The sequence below is a fragment of the Ammospiza caudacuta genome, chromosome 8, assembly GCF_027887145.1.
Source record: "Ammospiza caudacuta isolate bAmmCau1 chromosome 8, bAmmCau1.pri, whole genome shotgun sequence".
NCBI classification, from domain to species: Eukaryota; Metazoa; Chordata; class Aves; order Passeriformes; family Passerellidae; genus Ammospiza; species Ammospiza caudacuta.
In genome coordinates, this window is record NC_080600.1 from 19,085,331 (window position 1) to 19,106,390 (window position 21,060).

General features: G+C 36.2%; 1 protein-coding gene across 2 annotated transcripts in view; it reads right to left on the reverse strand.

Moving 5' to 3' along the window:
• Positions 1-21,060, reverse strand: part of PARD3B (par-3 family cell polarity regulator beta) — a 387,748-nt gene that overhangs the window by 169,593 nt on the left and 197,095 nt on the right. For both annotated transcript variants that reach the window (XM_058809265.1, XM_058809264.1), the window contains exons 12-15: positions 16,753-16,923; positions 13,327-13,456; positions 7,602-7,701; positions 5,423-5,538 (exon numbers count right to left, since the gene is read on the reverse strand). In XM_058809265.1, coding sequence (XP_058665248.1) covers positions 5,423-5,538; positions 7,602-7,701; positions 13,327-13,456; positions 16,753-16,923 — 517 coding nt within the window. The remainder of the gene's footprint in view (positions 1-5,422; positions 5,539-7,601; positions 7,702-13,326; positions 13,457-16,752; positions 16,924-21,060) is intronic.

Genomic DNA, 21,060 nt, shown 5'->3' on the forward strand with positions numbered 1-21,060 from the left:
TGAAATTGGTTTCAAGTCAAAGCAAACAAATAATTGTATTCCACACACACAACATGGTTAACAAAACAATGACTTTAAAATACCAAACTACTTTTTGTCCTACTAATACCATAACTCTCACTAGGGAACTCCCAAATGTACTCTTTTAATTGTATCTGAATCCAAACATTGCTTGAAAGACCAATTGTCATTAGCTCTGTCTGGTCCTCATTTGCCTATGTTTTAAGATATTTATTTCAGTTTACAGAAATTACACCCAGAGTAAAAATAATCTGCTTCAGAGCAAACCATGAAGCAGCTAATGGCATCTTGACTGCATTTTCCACATCCTTCTGGATATGGGATGCAGGTTTCCCTTCATTTTGAGGCATTCTAAAAGTATGAACTGTAATTGAAGGCATCCCTTCACTAAAAAAGAAATTAGCATTTAGTTAAATATTGGCTTCATTGCAGAATACTCCATACCTTACACCTTGCACATTTACTTGCTAATTATTCCTAAATAAGTAAGCTGCCCGATATTTTAATAAATATGCCCCAAGGTTAAGGGATTCCAAGTATGTCTAATGATGTTTCAGCAAACAATATTTCACTCACATTTAAAATCAAGTAAAGGACATATCCATTTCTTCAGGCTATAGAGCTTAATCAGTTAAAATTTATGGGGTTTTGCCTTTGATGAGGAAAAGAAGAGGGAATTAAACAGCACCTTGGGATAGTGGTCATGGGTTATTATACCAACATCCTCAAATATAAATCTACACAGTACTTCGCCTGCATTGATACCCAACAAAAATGCTATATATTCATATGATTCAATTTCATGTTGCTTCAGGTTAAAACAAGCCACACTTTCATGTGTTTGCACACAATTCCCATGGCTGTAGTTTTTACAGTACATTTATGCAGAGTCTAAATCACTCCTGTGCATAAAGATTTATGGAAAGTAAGGGTGCTGGAGATAGATAATAACACACCTTCTTTCCTTTGGTTTTCATACAGCACCCTGATTTACACTTTCCAATGTAACATTAAAATACAATTTCACATTAACATTACAAAAAACTCCTTTTTAATATAGTTAAAAGAACAAACTATTGAAAATGAATTCTGACAAAATATTATATAGAAATTCTAGAGAACTGTGGTAATGCAAGGGAAAATGTGTGTGTACAGAAGGTTGTTAAAAGAAAGAAAAAATCATCCTTCCAATTACTTACTTAGAAGCCATTGATTTCTTAATTCTCAATCTGCTGTTAAGTTCCAAAAAAAGTGTTCCAGTTCAGTGTGAAGAGAAAACACAACATTTACTTCCACCATTTTTGGTTTTGTTTTGCTTATTTTTAACACAAGCCCAAGCTTTGAATGCAGTGAAACTCTGGTCAGTACCAAGTCAGACTTTGTTTGGCTCTGCATAAATTCTTGAAGTCACAGTTATAAGTAGGATCTTTGCTTTGCTAACATATGGATGACCATGGCTGAAGAATAAAAAAAAACATGCAACTGAGAGGATGTGTCAAGTGCCAGAATCAGCAGAAGAAAACAGGGGGGCTGTGCTCTTTTTATCACCACCAGTTCAAAATAAAAGTAGGCAAGGCAAAGAAATATCTACCATAAGACACAGGATATGAACTCTGCCAGTGATCCAGAAAGAGCTGTCATTATCTCAACACAGCAGCAAGGAAGAACATTAAGACTTATGGCTGACATGGAACTAATCTGTAGCCTATTACTCTGAATGAAGCTGTAAATTTTGAGAAGCATTTGATCACGGTGGAAATGATGGATGCCAAAACAGAGCACCAGTCACCCTGCCCCCATACACTCTGCACAAGGACATCTGTACAGATGAGGCAAGTTCTGCTCATCTCTGCAAAACAAAAAAAAAATTATCATTACAACTACATGTGCTTTTTCTTTTTTTATTTTCTACAACAGTAACTCAATAACATATGCCACTGATTTTTATTTTATTTTTTTAAAGTAGGTTGAAGCAAAAACTAATTCATCTGGAAAGAAACTGAGTTGTTGAAACACACTAACTTCAGGCAATGCTACTTTTGGGTTCATGCTATCTCTGAATTTGGCAGTTAAGACTTGTGCCAGTCCACAGGACTCATGGCATGGCAGCCCAAACAAGCAGGTGGCAGTGGTTCATACCCTCTGCTCCTGTCCAGCTGCCCAGCCAACAGTCCTGACATACACCAAGTGTCAATAAACTCAACTCCAGCTGCCCCACTGGCAAGTAACCTACAGATGCATGTGCCAAGTTCCTTTCACTGTAGGCTTTGCTCTGGAGAGTGATAACAAACTGATGCACAGTTAGCAGTATTGAACACTTTTTCATCATCCATCCTTATTACCTCATATTATTCACTGAGGATATTAGTTTATAGAAATTACTATTTTGTAAATTGCTATGACTGGAAAGCAGATTAAGTACTCAAAGGGTTCTGGGCTTAAATATGTATATAACTGAAAAAAGAAACATCAACGTTAAATGAGTCTTCATTTTGAACATGTGTAATTATAGACTAATATTTACTTTACAGATTTGCCTCTTGTATCTATATCAGGCCTCATCAAAGCCAGGAAGACCCTTACTACACAATTTCCCTAGCTCCCTAATTTAATGAATTTATTATTTTCACAAAGGTTCACAATCTACAGTGATATCTGGATTTTCTTCCGTTTAAATTGTCACCCCCCTTCAATGAGCCTTTGCATGGCGATGTCATTGAGCAATCCCAGCCTTTGTAACCCTGTAATTGAGCAATGGGTGCATTACACACATTTCTAGGTGAAGTAGATTGTTTCCTAAGTGAGTAGCAGTACAGATTTCACATTCTTGCCCTGTATTAGACAAATTCTGTTGTCTGCTGAATTTGTGATTGTAATTCTGGGTCTCTAGACGGTTTCACAGATCTGTGGAGACACGTGATTGAGAGGCAACTTGGTTTAAAAAGAAAAGAACTGCATCTAAATCATGTGTTCTAAGGCCTCAGAGCTCTCCTCCTGGACTCCAGTTCTGTGCTTTTTTCTGTTTATCCTGTTAGATTTATTTTTGAGAGGACTGGCAGAACTTGAGAACAAAAGAAATGTACTAAGTGGACAGTGTGCCATGACTACTGGAAAAATAGGGCCTAGATCTTCTCAGAGAAAGGACATTTCTCCTTTGCTGCCAAATCTGCTGGAAGATTACTTCCCTATTTCCTTTTTTTTAGCAGTGCACTGAAATCAGTATGGGTACACAGCTGTATGCTGGGGTGAGAAGTTACCATTGGTCATGACTGCAGATAAGCAAGAAGCAAGTAAAAAAACCCTAAGAAATAACTTTGCTTTCCCAAAAATCCATCCTGGAAAGTCTATTATCTGAATGCTCTATTTGGAAGCACATTTTTTATATCAAGCTATTGGGATTTTATTTGTATTTGAACCACTTTATGTTGCAGTTACTTCACTTGAGATTTTCATGTTTCTCTTCCATTTCTGTTCCCATTTTAGACAGCAGCTTCTGCCTTAAGTCTTTCAAAAGGCGGAAGGCCAAACATGGAACTTCACTGCTTGCTAGAGAATGACTGTAAAAGGTCCCAGCTTTCATCTTCCTCAGTTTCGTTAACTGCCAAGCTATGTACAAGGAATTTTACTTAATCTATTGTTATTTATAAAACAATATGGTGCAGATCTTTCATAGTCCCTCCAACTCCTTATATGCGCGTCTCAAGTAGATTTACCTTCACATATTCAATCAGACTGCTTATTGCCCTTTTTATTTTTTACTTTTATAACACAAGGGCCACTTTCCAACAGCTACCTTCTACAGGCAACATTTTTTGAAGACTCTAAAAGAGACATTTGTGTCCAATTTTTATTTTTGCATCCAATTTTATTTTAGATTTTAGCCACCATGATTTAGTGACTCATGTATATTCTCAAAGCATTGCTCCTGGGTGTCAGGAATGGATTGTGTATAGAACTTGAAGTATGAGTTACCTGGAAGTTCTGAATATGCTGTCACACACAATTGACTAATTTTACACTGGTGTTCATGAGCATTCTTTCCTGGGACTTCTGTGGGAGCTGGAAGCAAACCTTTCTAAAAGAAGGCTCAGTAAAGCTGAACATTCATTTTTCTAGTACACTACATAAAATATATGGTTTGACTCAAGTCTGTAAACCTAGTCATTTTTTGAGCACCATTTTCATTCTTTAAAAATATCTAATCCATAACTCTTCATTAAAACACAGGAACAGAAGAGCAAATTACATGTTTTGCCTGGTCATGCAGTAGTGTCACAATTCTGCCTTAAAACCTTTCTTCAATTAATTCACATCCATTCTTAGGCCATTTCATGCATTAATAACTGCCTGGCTTTCCTTACACGCCATTAGAGGAGTATACACATTTAATGTTATATCAAAATACCCTACTAAGATGACAATAAAAAATCAACAATACAAAACCTAAGACCAGTGTGGAACACTTCATAGAAAAAAAACCCCTGCAAGTTAAGAAAAAGCTACCTTGAAACTGTATATAAAATGAATCGCTTTCTATTAATGGTGTAGCAAATCTGATCCAACAAAGCACACAAATCTATTATTAAAGATATCCTAACCATAGTCCTCCAAGTCTCCCCATCAACACTGGAATTCAAAAAAAACCCAAAACCAACCAACAGATAAAGAATGAGTGTGGCCAAGAAGAATTAAAAGGAAAAGAAAACCTTATTTGGTTTCTTTTGAGACTTAACAAGCTTTCTTGAACCCTCATTAAACCATGGCTTGGTATTTCAGCTGCAATAACCCTTCAATCTTCCACCTGCAAATGTTTTCCTGGTATTGAAAGAGCCTTTTACTTTCTACTTCACCCCCCCTCGCAAGATTTCCTGCACAGCATGGATGGGTAGAGAACCATAACCTTACACCCTTCAAGCATTCATAAAGACCTACTGCAACATTTTGCCTGTGTTTGTCATTGTCAATGAAGAAATAAACAACTTGTGTTAGGAATGTTACCCTTTGTCCAGTGTAGTTTTACAATCATTTATATTTTATAAAAGAAATTATTTTTGTGATTGCTGGCTTTGCTTTATATTTTAGACATATAAAACTTGTACAGCATTCTTTGAGCTCATTTTTCCATCATTCCCCTTTTCCTCAGCTAGTATTTCAATACAATGGGCCTTTACAAAAAAATAAAAAAAAACCCAACCAAACAAAAAACCAACAAACTTTCTTTAGCTCCAATAAAAGTGTATTTGCAAATAGCTGCTAGAGGAGGCTGACCATTGTCCCAATCACCGTAGCTCTTCTGCAGAACTTACTCCCAGATGTTAAAGAAACAAAAGCAAGAAACAGAGATGGTGCAGATGGGCTAAGGCTAAAAAGCTGACCTATGTGTCACCCCAGCCCTTCTTACCCAGATCCATGCTTTTTGAGGCTTTCAGATTAATTGATTCAGACTGCTTGGCTGGTGTCAAAGATCTGAAGTTGATGTGCTGATCTGTTAAATGCACTGCTGAATTTATGATAGGGCTGTAGGGAGGAAAAAAAAAAGTTATGTAAAATGTTAAGGTACCATTTCAAACCACAAGTGAACTAATTAAAGAATGCACAAATATACGAGTTTCTTCAGTTGCTTACAGCATGCATTTTTCAAATCAGATATTGATCCTCAACTTCCTTTTCTGAGACTTAACACTTTCAGTCACTTGATTTCTCATCACAGACAGAAATATAAATGTAAGTGATCAGCACGAACTTTCTTTTCATTTTGCTTGTTCTATCTAACAACTGCATTTCCAAATAACATGCTACAGAATGTCGGAGAAATACTGCAATGTGTCTGGATCAATTCTACTTCATCTGCTAATATAAAATTATTTTATAGCCTTGTACCACTTAAGCAGAGGCTGGAGGTCTTATGGAGCGTGCTACAACTGAAGAATTCCAGGGTATTGTGTTTGCTTGCTTTGAATTTTATTTTGCTTTGGTCTTTTTTTTTTCAATTCTTTTACCTTAAAGAATTGAACTTTCTAAACATTTCAAAATTGCAACCTGAGTGAAACTCCAAGTAACTTTTAGCTCAAAATGCAACAGCTCAATGCAATCTGAAATCCTACGTGTCTCTTTTTTGATTAGAAAGAGAAATTATTTTTTTAAGTATTCTTAAGCAAGAAAGGATTTGGAAAACCAAAAACATTTAGTTCGAAATAGCTCAAAGGGTTTTGTTTTGCAGTGTCAAAATACTTTCCTACGTATTTTCCTATTCATTTTGTTTAAATGCAATTTCAGTGAAATCAGTGTGACTTGATACAGCAATTCAATTTCAGGAGAACTTTAGTTCTAAAAGGAAAAACAATACAACACTGGAAAAGTCAGGGTGAAACAAAGGACCTGTAAATTCATCACCGTTTTAATACATCGTTAGCATTTAAGAGAATGTTTTTCTGTGAGCTTGCTGGAAAAATTAGGAACAGATTCTAACAACCAATTGCAGTTAAGAATGTAATGCTGAATTGCACTGATCTGTGTAGACTTGTTTGTTTATCATGTCATATGTACCTGCCTGGGAGACCAGAAATAACAAAATTATTCTAGTGTAATTACTCTATGTTAGCAAAATGAAAATAGATATGCAAGTCTTGTATAAAGCATTCAAGGTATCCATAATAAAATATATCTACTCTTTGATGCAACCAATCACTTAAGGATAGTTTTTACTCACACCCCAGCACACAAGGACAGACACATGGCTACATTTCTAGCTGAAATGCATACTTCCTTAATAGCATTGCAGTAGATGCATGACTATCAAAATTGAACACACAGCAAATGAGGAAACAATGTTCAATGGTGCATTTCAGCATCATCATCAGGATTGGTTACATTCCTCATCATCAGGAGAGGCTGAAATTATGCCTTTCATTTGAATCCTGTGCTACTTGAGATAGAGAGAATGTGCCATTGTGAACTTCTACATGTTTACTCTTTTTTCTGCACCTCCAAACTTCTGTATTTACTAAGGAAATTGGAGCTTATAGCTGCTATCAAGCATGGCAGGCTTTGCAGAAGTATCTGAAAAATCTACCCAATACCTTTACAACTGGTAAAGTGTTCATTAATTTTTCTCCTATACATTTCAATGTTCAGACTTACTGAAAATTCATTTTGTAATCTCAATAATATCTTCATGTGACAGAAGGAGATTCAGATTCTTACAAACTGTGTTTGGCTTGGACTTTTAAAGCTTTAAGAGACTTCACACAGCATTTACACATTGCACCCACAGTACAGTTTTAAATTAACTTTTTTTAAAATTGGAATTATGCTTTGAGATTTTTTTTGTTTCACTGAACACAAGTCAGGTATCATCTATCATGTATACCCAGCATACTGCAGCTTATGTACAACTGAAATAAACAACACACTAAATGCTAAAATAACATTCACAGCTTATGTTAAAAGACCTTAGAAGTGACTAAAAAAAGTAGTACAAATTAAAAAAACAAAAGAGGTTTTATAATCAATTAGAACTATTATCACAACCACTACTGAGCAATTAGTGCTGTAACTATTAAGAAGTGCTGAAGTCCAACCTGTGATTATAATCCTCATTCAGCAGATCCTCACTAGGATGTGGTGGGAGAGGTGGAGGTGTTTCATTTTCACCATTGCCATGATCAGAAACTGGAAACTCTGAAACAAAATTTAGAAAGGAGTTAAATAACCTGCAGAAACAACTACATTACACCAGTTCACTGACTGATGACTGGAAGGCCTCAAGCAGTGCTGAAGTAAATCACAAATTATTCAAATCCCTAAACTAACTAAACTAGAATTAAAATCACACCAAGCAGAAAATACACCCCTTGGGATTTTCCTGAAGAGCTGATTTTCAGATTTGCATATATATAATTAAAGGTAAATATAGGGAAACTTTGTGCTTATAGGAAGTTGAGTGTAAGGCACAACTTGCTTTACTCCATTTTAATGGAGTGCTTTACTCCATTTCTCCATAGCTGCATTCAGACTGATTGTAGGTTCATTATTTCAGTCCCTTTGATGGGGAGCATTTGTCATCTTTGATGTACAGGAGAGAACCATATTCTCAGCAAAGAGATCAGAAGAAGAAAAATTTCTATTATTCCATAGCAAGAGAATAAAGAGGCATTTCTTAATTACAGACGTCACCTTCCTATTACTGCAACTCCTTCTTTACCTTCACAAACAACATCCAGCTAACACTAGAAAATTACTTTTTACGAAGACAAATATAAACTCAAACCATTCAGTGGTTTGCTAAGCAACAACACTTAAATACCTGCAATATTTAGTAAGACTGCTGTGCTCACTGTAGGCTAGCTCATTACTGTCCTATAAATCCACTTCTCATCCCAAAGGTACCATCTAAGAAAAAGTCCCTGCATTTTTCAATGTAGAATATGTCTTAACCCCTCCCAAACTTAATAGGAAACATGGACACTTCCTTGGGTTTCAATGGCAGGTAAGCAATCTAATAATAATGACATGCCACACTTTAATGTGACCTGTTCTGTTGCATGGAATGTTGGCAGTCTTTTTGTACAATCCTGTCTGAAAGCACTAACCTAACCTGAGAGAAAAAGGGTTGGCAAGGAGGGATCAAAGGAGAAAGCAACAGATTATATTGATGTGATAAGAGCACTTATTATAGCAAACAAAAATATTAGGGAAAAAAATTCCAACCAAAATCTCCCCAAAAAAACCAAACAATAAACAACCCCCACAAGCCTACACTATTAGCTCAAGGATCCTATAAAATTCCTATTGGCTGGATAGCCTTCTAATATAAAATAGCTCGAACCCTGTATCTCAGCAAATGTGTAAGCATCATCAAAAGAAAGTGAGGATAAGCAGATGAGGAAGAAAGCTTTAATGAGACCTTAAAAATGACTGTCAGTCTGATGTAAAGTACCGGTATGCTACCTTATATACACACAGACTTCTTGCACTGCAATGCCCATTCTTTCAGGTTTGAATATAAGAACAGGAAACAAATGACAAGTAAAAGGCAAGTCCTCACAGGAAAAACAACTTAGAACAAAAGAGAAACTCACTGTTCAATGTGATACCAACTGTAATCACCAAAAGGAAGGAGACTATGAAGTTCTGCAAAAAGGCTGCAGGACACAAGCAAGAAATGCAAGTGAAATTCCCTGCCAGAGACTGCAAAGTGATGCACTCCTGAGACTTACACAAAGGCCCTTATGGCTCTGTAACAGTACATCAGATGTGCACTGGATTGTTCTTCCAACATATGCTTAGGGAAGTGAAAGGGAGGCAGTCATTTACAAGTGCAAAAAAGTTCAAACACTCCAACCAGAACTCAATAATTAATGGTCTGCCTCATTTTTAAACAGTGTCTAAGGTTTCATTCTTCCTGTCTGAAAAATTATGTAGTATAATTCAGAAGCATACGAAAAAGCTAGCAAGGATAGTTGGACACAGGTACAAACGCTCCTAACAAGGACCACAGATTATGATTCTTTAGTTTAGAGAAAGAAGCAATAAAAGGAAATACAAGAGGGGTCTATGAAAATGTAACAGCTATGCTTAGAGTGACAAGGAAACTCCCACTGTTTCATGCACAGTAAGAAGGCGGCAACCAGTTTAACTTTCTGGTAGCACACCTAGGACAAACACAAAGTAGTGTTTTCCACAGAATTCACTGCCATGAAGATATTTTGGAAAAAACAATTTAAATAAGACTAAGAAGTGTACCAAAAGTTAGAGATGCATCCATGGCCCAATGGTCCAGACAGTACCTTTGACTTAGGAGGTCCCTAAACCACTGAGTATCAAAAGAAGGAAAGAGATGCTTGATGGAAAAAATTTAACATCTCCACCCAAAAAAAGAAAAGGGAAAAAAGCCCAACAAAATAAAACCCTGAAAAAAGGAAGAGACCCCTAAACCCACAAAACCCCAACCAACTAAAAAGAAATAGAACTACACCACACCTACACTGTGGTTAGCCTTTCTGAGCAGACTCCCATAGCCATGGCAAGAGACTGAGTATATAATGTAGTTATACTAACTTAGATTCACAGTAATTGGTACATCATTTCACCAAGGCTGTTTGATCATGGGCTACCACTGGTATTCTTCTTACAGTAACAAAAGAATACACACAGAAAAACGTCAGACTTCCTCAGTGAATCGGAAATGATCACAAGGGATTACAGCTCCCAGTAAAATGGGAGCAGGAGCCAGAGAATGGGAGAATTTAATCTAAGGGGCAGTCACTGGCTCCATGTTCAAGACCTCAGGAAATGACCCTAACAGATCCAGATAAATCTAAGTACTGAACAAAATGCATTGAATTTTCAGATATTAAATAGACTAAGAGTAAAAAAGAGTAACTCAGGCGGAGTAAAAACTGAGTCTGTCTATAAGACATGCGCAGCATTTACAAGGAAAATCCAAATAATTAAAAATTTCACTTCTTAATTTTCTATGTTGATGTTACTTCATATGTATGAAAACAGAGGTGCTTGTACAACCATGAGGATTCAGCAGTCTGTGATAGTAGAGAAAGTTTGATTATTTTGCTACTTAACAGAGAGATGACAGCATTTTCCCTATAACTATTTATGATATAGGGTTATAAGAAATATATCAGAACCTCTAATGAAACATATTCCAGTAATCTTTCAACACCAGAAATGTAAAGCTCCTGGCACTGAAGTATCAATTCTCAAAGAGATTGTTCTAAAAAACACCGTGAAACAGCTTGGCAGCAAAAGAAGTGAGGACCTGAAGGCAGCAAGTGTTATTCATGCAAAAATAGAACAAACACTGGCATTTCAATATTGGATCACTATTCCCTCCCCCTTTATTTAAATATCCACAGGCAAGACAAAATTTAATGTTTTGGCTATAAGCACTTTTCCCTAGACATTAGTTTTTCTTGCTCATGTATAATAAAAAAGACTCTTAAAACAGACAGCAATATTAGCAGGCCAAGCTTCAGTGTATTTTTGCTGAGCTTTTATAAGAATTTTATTGGTAGGAGCAGTGAATGGTACTGGAAATAACTTATTAGAAAACATTGATTAAAAAAGTGACATTTTATGAAACATAATACGGCTCCTACATTAAATTCTTACATGAGATCCCATACTATGCTAAAAATCTCTGTTTTACTATCCTTTGCAAAAATGTACCAACTGCACTTCCATGTTCAAGATGTGGATAGCACACTGTGAGCATGTATAAGGATCTGTTCTTGCTTGACACAAGCAGCTCACTGGGTCTGTGGCTCATGTCCTTAAACAGACACACAACCTCAAGTTCATAAAGGAGGGTTGTGCACAGGAAAAATGTTTCACCCTTACAGATGCTTTGAAACACTGAGGACAAAACTTTTTAAGAAAAATGCAAAAAAATAATTAAAACCAGTGATAGAAGGAAACAGGTGACAGGCTCATATGGAAAGCAGAATGAGCATGAGTTCAATAATAATTAATACTATGATTTCAAAATAAGATAAATTAGTCTCACACATTGCAGAAATGTGTAAAGCCCAAATTGTCTTTCACCAAAACAACTTCTTATCAGAGCTGTCCCGCAACCCTCCTGCTACAAGTGCCTGTACAGTTTTCCATTAAGATCACTGAAATTTTACTCAAACAACAAATCTTCAACAGAAATTGCAATACAACAATATCCTGAGCAAGTGGTAGCAACCTCTTTGTCATCTCTTGTCCACTGACTCCAATTGCAGTCACTTGCCAAGCCATGATTGTGAAGACCCAGCCACGCCAAATTCTCCTTGTGCCAGCAGCACTCCAAAGCTTCCTTTTGACATCTCGCACATTCTCCTCTGAGGCCATCACTTTTTTTGCTATAATGCCTTCCTACCATAATTCTTTAATTAAAAAGATGCCTATTTAAAATAATTTTATGACTGAGCTGAAAACTAGCCATCCTGATTTCTGGATTGCACTTGAAGAATCCTTATCTGAAAGTACAACTCTTCGACATAGTTTGTTTGGAATTCAAGTGACAGGTTAGCAGTTGCCATTCAACTGCATCAATGGCTTCAGAGCATTCGCTCTTATGATTTTTAAGGAAGCATTTAAAGGTATTTGCTGCTCTCTGATACTATCTTTGGTAATACCCAACTCTACAGAGCAGGCTAGTTCCAAGGATTGGACCCTGTTCTCCTGAAACTATAGAATTAGTGTAAATTCCATACAAGAAAAACATAAGGTAGATCTAAGCAAAAGGATCTGATCTTTGAATGTTTACAGTGCTTCAGACTATACCTAATTCTTTTCCTGGAGACACACTATGAAAATATTGAAGTCAACACAAATAAGTTATCCCTAAATTCCATAGGAGTTTCTCTTGAATTTTACAGATAAGGGCTCTTCAGTTTTGATTAAAAGTACCCCACACAGTCATCACAGCAGCCTAGGATATTACTTTTTGCAGGCTACCATGATTCCACAGTTGTCTAGGAAAGTGGGAAAGATCATGCATAATTCAACTACATCAAAGAAAATATTTTTTCCTACTGAAAAGTATTTAGCTATGTGCTTGACTTGAAGAATGAGAGCACACTTAAAAGGATAGGGGTCAAGACCATCTCAAATACTTAAACTTTTCAAATAACTAGTACCTTGCTGAGTCAGGAGCAAATTGGACAGATAGTACAGTATGCCATCAGAAATGAAAAAAAGAAAGGAAAAGAAGTGGCCTTAAATGCTCTTACTGGTATGCTTCCATATGCTCGCACATGTAGGTTTTCTTTGCACAATTTACACAATTACCTAATGCTTTTTAATGAGTTCATTAATATAATTCCAATTTGTAAATTAAGGGAATGTTTCTAACCTTTGAACACATTTTACCTTAAAGTCTAAAATAAGCAAGTGCACTTTCCGAACATCATGTTTTAGTATAAATTAATTAAGCTTATAATAACCTAGGACATAATCTAGAAATTAAATGTAAAAATCATTGCGCTCATTAAAGATATATAGAAAATAAACATTTTGACAACATATATTTTGCACTCATCATTTGTTTTTTATCCAGCCTTACGTGTTGGGGCAGCGAGCTAGAAACTGTTACTTAAACTGGAATTTGTGCCAGGAATCTCATTCACAACTTCTGAATCAACTCTCCCACCCTCGCTGGATCTTCAAGCCTCAAAGTAACATAGTGTGCACTTACTCTAATTAACTGCTTTTGGTGGCTGTGGATTTCAGGAAACAAAACCACAAAGCACTCTCTCTCTCTCTCTCTCAGCAAAGAGATGGGTATGTAGAGACTACCTTTTATTCCTTCCTGAGGACCGCATGTTACAAATTGCTGGAGAATGGTATCATTGCGTCGTGAAGCAGCTGCAAAGTTATGACTCCCATCAAAGGCTGATTTTTGAAAGACTCCCTGGTCTGACCGCTCCTAAGGGAAAAACAGAACCACACATTGCAACACAAAATTTGCATATTCAACAATGCAGAAGAGCATCCATCACTGCAGATGGTGCATGGACACTGTGATATAATGTGTTCACTGTATATTGCCTCCTCTCAAATGAGAAACTTGAGAGAGTTCTTCAAAACTGCAGGCTGATTTTGCTCACCATGAAATAACATCCAAGCAATAACAACCATTAAGAATGATGCACAAAAACGAAGATTTTTTTTATGACCCACAACTGGCTTCATTCAAATTCTCCATCTGGGAGGGCAGCTTGTGACATTGTCAACACAAGAACATGGGCAATGCCAATGGTATTTTTCTGCCAGCCAGCTGGTTCCCTTCTCCCCGAGACTGAGTGCATATGTTCTGATGATCACACACTAGAACAGCTTTGCAAGTAAGGAGTTACACCAAACTCCCAAACGCAGGTCTTCTGGCTAGCAGCTAAACAAACTCCTGTCACACCTCTAGTCAGCTTTTCTTTTGAGACATTTCCTACCCCCCACCCCCATACATGCCATAGTGCCTAATTTATTCTCCTGAGCAGTTGCTCAAAGGAAAAAAGTTGGGAAAAAAAAAAAGAATAAAAATCACAGTTTCTAAAGCTGGGACAGACCCAGAAAGACATTTCCGTAGTCATTATTCAGGGAAAACCAAAAACCCACACAGAGGAAATATTATGGCTAGCTTTCAAAGCAACCTTTAGATGTTCTGTGATTTTATATCTGTTTTTTTGAACTGAGATCCAACTGGCTTCTATTTTTAAACTGCATGTTCATTATGTCAGCAAATGCTATACTAAATATACATATTTTTAAATTCCATAGTCATATCTACAGAAGAAATGCATGTATCTAACCCATGTTATTTTTAAAATGATGCAAGAGGCTTGCTATATTGGCAAGTGATTGCCTGCAAACCAAGACATAAGGAAGGACAGCATGTTACACCTCCTTGCAACCTGTTTTTGCAAATAAAATAATGTAACTTAAAAAAATAAAATTGTAATAAAATAGTGATTGAATAAAAACAATGAAAATAAGCTTAATAAAATGGAAAAATTGCATGTCAGAACAGAAATCTGCTGAGATACTCATGGTGACAATATGGCTTTAAATTTAAGCTTAGTGGACAGGCAGCATGTGTAAAATTCTCTTTTCCGTATTGCAGAATCAGCCATTTGAAAAGGGTATTTTCAAGCTCCATACAGAAGCACACACACACAACATACAGACACTGACAGTTGTGTTTCCTCTTGAAACTGGAGTCTTCAGTTTACATCAGCTTCCTTAGTTTGTAAAGTCCACGTTTACTGCTTTTTTAAACTATCCACTGGAGACAAAGTGGGATAAGGAGCCTTGAATTAACAGCAACAACAAATCTGCTTTTCCAGCTCTTTGATAAATGACACAATCAATATCCCAACAACTGATCAGTAACCAACTTAATTCGAGTATTCAGCTTATAAAACATAGCTGTCATGGAAGACCACCATTAGTGTCCTGCCCAATAAAAACAATAATGCATTTCTAAACATATTGTCCTTCTGCCAAGCTGCGATGCAGTGCTTGGGTAGCTGTTTTGTGGAAAGGGAAGAATGGGCACCAACCCATTTCTGCTGCAGTCTCCAGACTCAAATGGAATTACAATTGAACGCAAAGAATACCCTATAAAAATTAATTCCTGTCTAAAATGAATTTGATTCAATCAAGACCTCATTATGCATTCTTCATAGGGCATGAGTCAAGATTATTTACCTCCTTCATACATCTGGATAATATTCAAAACGATACACTTAACTATAAAAAGCAGCCTCATACTTTTACTAGGTCAATCTGATGTTTGATTGGAAGCTTTTTAAAAAGAAGTAGCTTCAGCTTTAGCAGAACTGAAGTTTCTTTGAAGGTGGGCTATCTTTCTTATACCCCAAAAGTGCACAATAAATATGACATATACGTCATAATTCTTCCTTACAGCAGGATGCTGTCACATATAAAAGCAAAGCAAAAATGTGTTTTCCTCTAACATCTTCCAGAATAGCTAATGGATACTTTTCATATTTTCCTGGCACAATTGACATCATAAGGCTTTTCCAAAGCATCCTCCCAACAAAATAAGAGTGTAATATTTGGGAAGTCATATATTTCTAAATCCATTTCTCAATCAATAAATGATGCTAGTAAATTACATAGAAAGTTATCAGAAAAATATTTAAGAACCAATTAAATTACAAGACACCTGCATCCTCTTCCTTCCTCTGGAATTTTATGCAAATACAGCCAGAAACAAGATTGTTCTCAAAATGTTCCAGTAATGCTCATTAAATAAGAAGGTTAAAATAACTTGGAATTTTATAATGAGATTTATTACAACCTTTTACACCCCAAATCTACTTGTATGTACTTTCATTTTAAAGAACACTACCAATATTTAAAGCTTTATAAAATATTTGCTCAAAGGTTAAAATTAAAACTGGAGTGACTAGAAAAGGCAGACAGTATACACGTATATTATCTATGTAAAGATGAGAAAAGAGCGTGCATATGCGTGTGCACGCATGAATGAAAGAGAGAGTAAGGGAGATCATAAAATCAATCTTTTTTGAAATAAGTAGCGACTGGCAAACATCAATTATAATGTCTAGAAAACATAATAGTTAAAAATGCCTTTCTTTCCTTATTTTGTTACCTTACTTAAATAGATTTTATCTTAACTCAGAAACCCATCCTGAAGAAATGTTCATCTGACAAGGAATAGTAATATATTTCATACCTTGAAAGTCAAGAGAAAAAGAAAAAAAAAAAAAAAAGCAAGTCCAGAAAAACACACTCAAAAAAATACATTAAGTACTAATGAAAAAGAAAAAGCAAGAGTAAAGCAAAATCCTAGTCATACTAAGATATTCAGGTCTCTGATTATAGCAACAAATGAAATCAGAATAATTTAAATTGCCTGTATCCAAGCAATTGCCTTGAGGAAAAAGCAGATAGTCAAAACTACATCAATACATTTATCCTAAATTAACTTGTTTTGGAATCATATTTTCTTTTGTTCCAATACCTGTTGAATCAAAATAAGAGGCAACTTTCAGTCTCAACAAGCACAGCAAGACGAGAACATATCAACCAGAAACAATTTGTGAGTCCTCTCTCCAGAGGAGAATTAATTCTGCCAGGAGAAGCTCTCTGTGACCAAGACTTGAGCCATCCTCTCTGATGTGCAAAACCACTGGGACTGGAACAACATTGATCTACTAAATTCATATACTGCCTCACCTCTGTGTGCACCTCCAGCCTGCGGAGCACAACCAGCTGGATCCTGCCCCGAATGTTGCCCTCCATGGACATGGAGCGCCTGAGCGTTTCCATGGCCTCGTGGTTGGACTTGCCCAGGAGCGACTCCCCATTGACGGCAACCAGCTGATCATTCACTCGCAAACGACCGTCCTGCAAGCGACAAACAGAGACAATTTCAGAAACCCCAGGGATTATTAAGAAGAGGTGCTACATATGGGAAAGCACAATGCAGACAATCAGACATTGCTCCTGTAACTTAATAAATAAAAGAATGGACAGCGCCAGAAATAACTTTCTTTCCAGTAATTGGCAATTGTCTCCCTCTATTCACAAAACTTTTGTAAAGAGTTCATACTGCAAATACAAACATAGCCATTCATGCACAGACTGCTCTTTTTCTTGCATTTGCCATTTATTTGTATCAGTTAAAACAATAATTAAGAAAAAACCCAAACCAAACACGCAAAACCAAAATAGTACAAACCACACAAAAAACAACCCACCCACCCCATCCTCAAAAAAAGGGAAAAGCAGCTTTTAGTTAATTTAATGGGCTCACACTATAACTATTAGTACCCACACTGCAACCACAAAGGAGTGCTACAATGTATTTTTCATGCATAATTATCTGCTATTAAGATCTGGTAAAACATAGCTCAAAAAATTTTGTCTTACTATCTTATTGGTGTGTATCTTGTCACAATTCTCATGCCATCACATGGGCCAGCGTCTTCAGCACAGAATGGTCACTAAAACTTAAGCATCCTTACTAATTAACGCTATCCCTATTTTACAACATTCAAAACTGCTGCCAGTAACAAAATTAGGGTTGAGCCATATCAAGTAATCTATGCTTTGAAAAAGTAATTCAGCTTCATTTGCCAAGGTGACATTTGTGAGTGTAATAAAATTGTGGACCACTGCTATTTTGTGATTTAGGAGTCCTATTGCTGTTGTCATTATGATCTGTGATTTATTTCTTTTCATAAAACAGCATGCCATGGACATTTCTCTCTAACCAGAAAATAAGGTCTATTTAATTGAGACAGAGGAATTTCTTTCAAAGCTTGTCAAGTTTGCAATTATCAGGCTAGCATTAGACCTCAAACAAGGAGGAGGAGGAGAAAGAAACCAAAGACGTCTGATAGAAGGTGGTGAAGGAACCATAACAGGGAAGATCCTGCACAGAAGTACAATGCTTAGTTGAATCTGATTCACAGGTTCAGCACAAACTCTTCATAAGGCACTCATCTGAACTGTTTACATATTTCATGCATCTGAGCAGTACAAAATATATATATACTGATTTCTATTTTTTTCTGTAACTAAGATCAATTCACTATTCTGCAACTGCTGCCAAGTCGAAGTCATTTTTGAGTGAGTTACAGTAGCTGTGACACACCCAGATTTATTAAGTGTTATTTTTGTTGGAACTGCATATCATCATTACTACAGCAGAGTACAGATAACCACAAAGCTGAAAAAAACCAGTACATAATAAAATCCAAAATAAACTGGGATGGACAAGAAGATGGAAAGAAATAATTAGGAGACGAGCCACTCTGAGAAGGAAAATTAGGAGAAATAAAACATTTCTTGAGAGGGTGTGGGAATGGAGGATAGAAAAGGAGAGGCCATTTGGAAGATATACTGAAACCTCTCCCACCTCTCTGCTGAATATTTTATGCCAACTTAAATGTACATACAGCCAAAGTCAGTAAGTTAACCTCACTCTTTCTCTATATACAAATGATCCCATCACAAGAGGGGAGACAAGGGTTAAAATTGCTGAACCCAAAATTTTATTATTTGCACATGTTTTAATTCCTCTGTGTCCAATCAAAATTTGCTGAAATGAATGGAGCTATTCAGAGCAACAGGAGTTTGAGGAAAACAAAATTTATTTTTTGTAAATTTCTGTAAAACGTTGAAAATTTTACAGGTCTTCATGTCCTCCTCCTATGGTCCTACAGTTTCTTGGATTATTGTCTTTCCTTTCCGGAAAAAATACTATAATGTATTAAATATCTGTTAAAGTCTGTTTCTAAAGTCTATACAAATACAATGCCAAATGCATCTTGTCACAACTACATCACTTAAGTATGCAACTGTCCTGAACACAGCACACATTTTTAAACTAATCACTGAGCCTCACAAAGTTCTGTATTGGCCCGATTTTCAATTTTTCTTGTAGTACTTCTGTATGAGATTTTATTTATATTTTAATTACATGACTTCTTAAAAGGCTTCTTTTGATACATCTGCCCTTCTTGCCCCTCTGTTATGTGCAGCATTTACATGAAAAATTCTACTTGAATTTGACACTTCAATTGCGATAGAAGAAAAAAAATGTGCATCATTCATAAATATTGATCAACCACACTTGCTAAGTCACCTATATAAGCCAGGCTGGAAGACAGCTGAATGCTGTTTTCACACAACAGGCAGAAGTTACTTCACAGAAAAACCTTTCGCCTCTTTAGAGACCAGGAAAAAAAAAATCCCCACGTCTAAACAGTTTCCAAACACAGATTTTCACATCCCTTGTGTTATGGCCTGGTTTGGAAGCCTGAACTGCATGAAAATCTGCTTGGCTCAAAACAAGCTAAATGTTGTTTTAACACGTTCTTCTTTCATCTCTGAGAGGTAGGTTTCTTTGTGGCTTTTGAGCAGGAAAACAACATTTGGCATTTCAGCAGAACAGTTTTCAAATGCCATCTCTGGAACTGCGAGTGAGTTATTCTAATAGAAGCTGATGTTACTCTTCCTCACTTATTAAAAAAATACTGGGTTTTTTATGACAACTCACAGCAAGGGGCAGAATCCACTACCACATGGCTGCCATATTCTCACAGTCATTCGCAACACTCCCACTATTTACAGTAGAGCAGGAATCTTCAGGGACTTATCTTTTTAATCAAGGCACAATAAGCTATTTCCCTTATCACACCAATGACATTTCTGTCAGAAATGCCCTAATGGCAATTATTGGAATTATCCAATTTCTCCATCCACTGCACATAACGAGCAACATTTATTGCAGCACTCAGAAGGACCAAGGATGTTTGAGTTACACCATTTTCATTTGAACAAATGCACACATAGAAAATATTACATCATTTCTTGTAATGGCTCTGTTTCATTTCAGCTGAAGTGGACTGCAAGTACCTGATCCTCAGGAACGCATTGTAAATGAAAAGTGAAGATGTCTTGAGGTGAGCAAGGCTGAAATCCCCAAAGTTAGGGGAATAACAATGCATTTAAATTCAGTCAACTGTTTGTTTTCTTCACATGAAAGGCTCTGCCTAAGTAAAAATATCAAGTAATCCAGTAACCTCTTTATCTTAGAGATGTTAAAAAACAGATGCTAAGTAGGGACATAATGGTTCAATCAACAAAAGCAACTGGTTTTATTCCTGTGGGATACAGTGTTAGAATACAAACCTGGAACTTTTAAGGCTTTTTTTTTGTTTGATTTTGTAGGAAGAGCATTAAAGAGGACTGAGTCTTACTGTAGCAGGTATGATGCTACATGCATTGACATTTTCTAAAACCTTTAGCTAGGACAAAAGAATAATCATAAAAGATAGGATACTTCAGTTTTCCATTATGATTTTTAAAATGTCCCCTACTACACTTTACAATGCCACTAACACATTAGAGCTAGATTAATGTGTTTATATATCAAAAAAATTAAAAATATTAGCCTCTCTTCAGACCTTGGATCAAGCCAATAACAAGTAATGGTAACATAAAAAGATGGTGTGCATCTCAGTCTACTCTTCATTCTAAGAAACACAGGGGTAAAGAAATTTAATATCTCAAAACCTTTATACAGCATTAGAAGGATTAAGCAATTACTTATCAGTGAAACAAATGTGTTGAAATTCTATGTATTACATTTCTTCTTCTGAGGACAAACAGTGACTATAAAGACAAGGGGATAAAGTTCATACTTCTATTAGCATGCTACACCAATATCGAAAAAAATTTAAATTCTGAATGCAGAAGTGATAAATAGTGAAAGAATTCTCATGTCAGTGAGATTAAGATTTCCGCCTGTGACAGTTTCCCAAGAAAGCACTGTACACTGAAAAGCAAATGCACATGTCTTAATCCATAATAATCCATTTCAGAGAATACCAATGAATAGCATGGGAAAAGGCTCTGGACAACTACCAGCTGGAAAGAAAGGCTTTTTATTTCAAAACTTGCTCCAAGAAGAGATTTAAAATAAGGACAATAGGACAACATCTTTAAATATTTATGCACAAATATGTGCACACT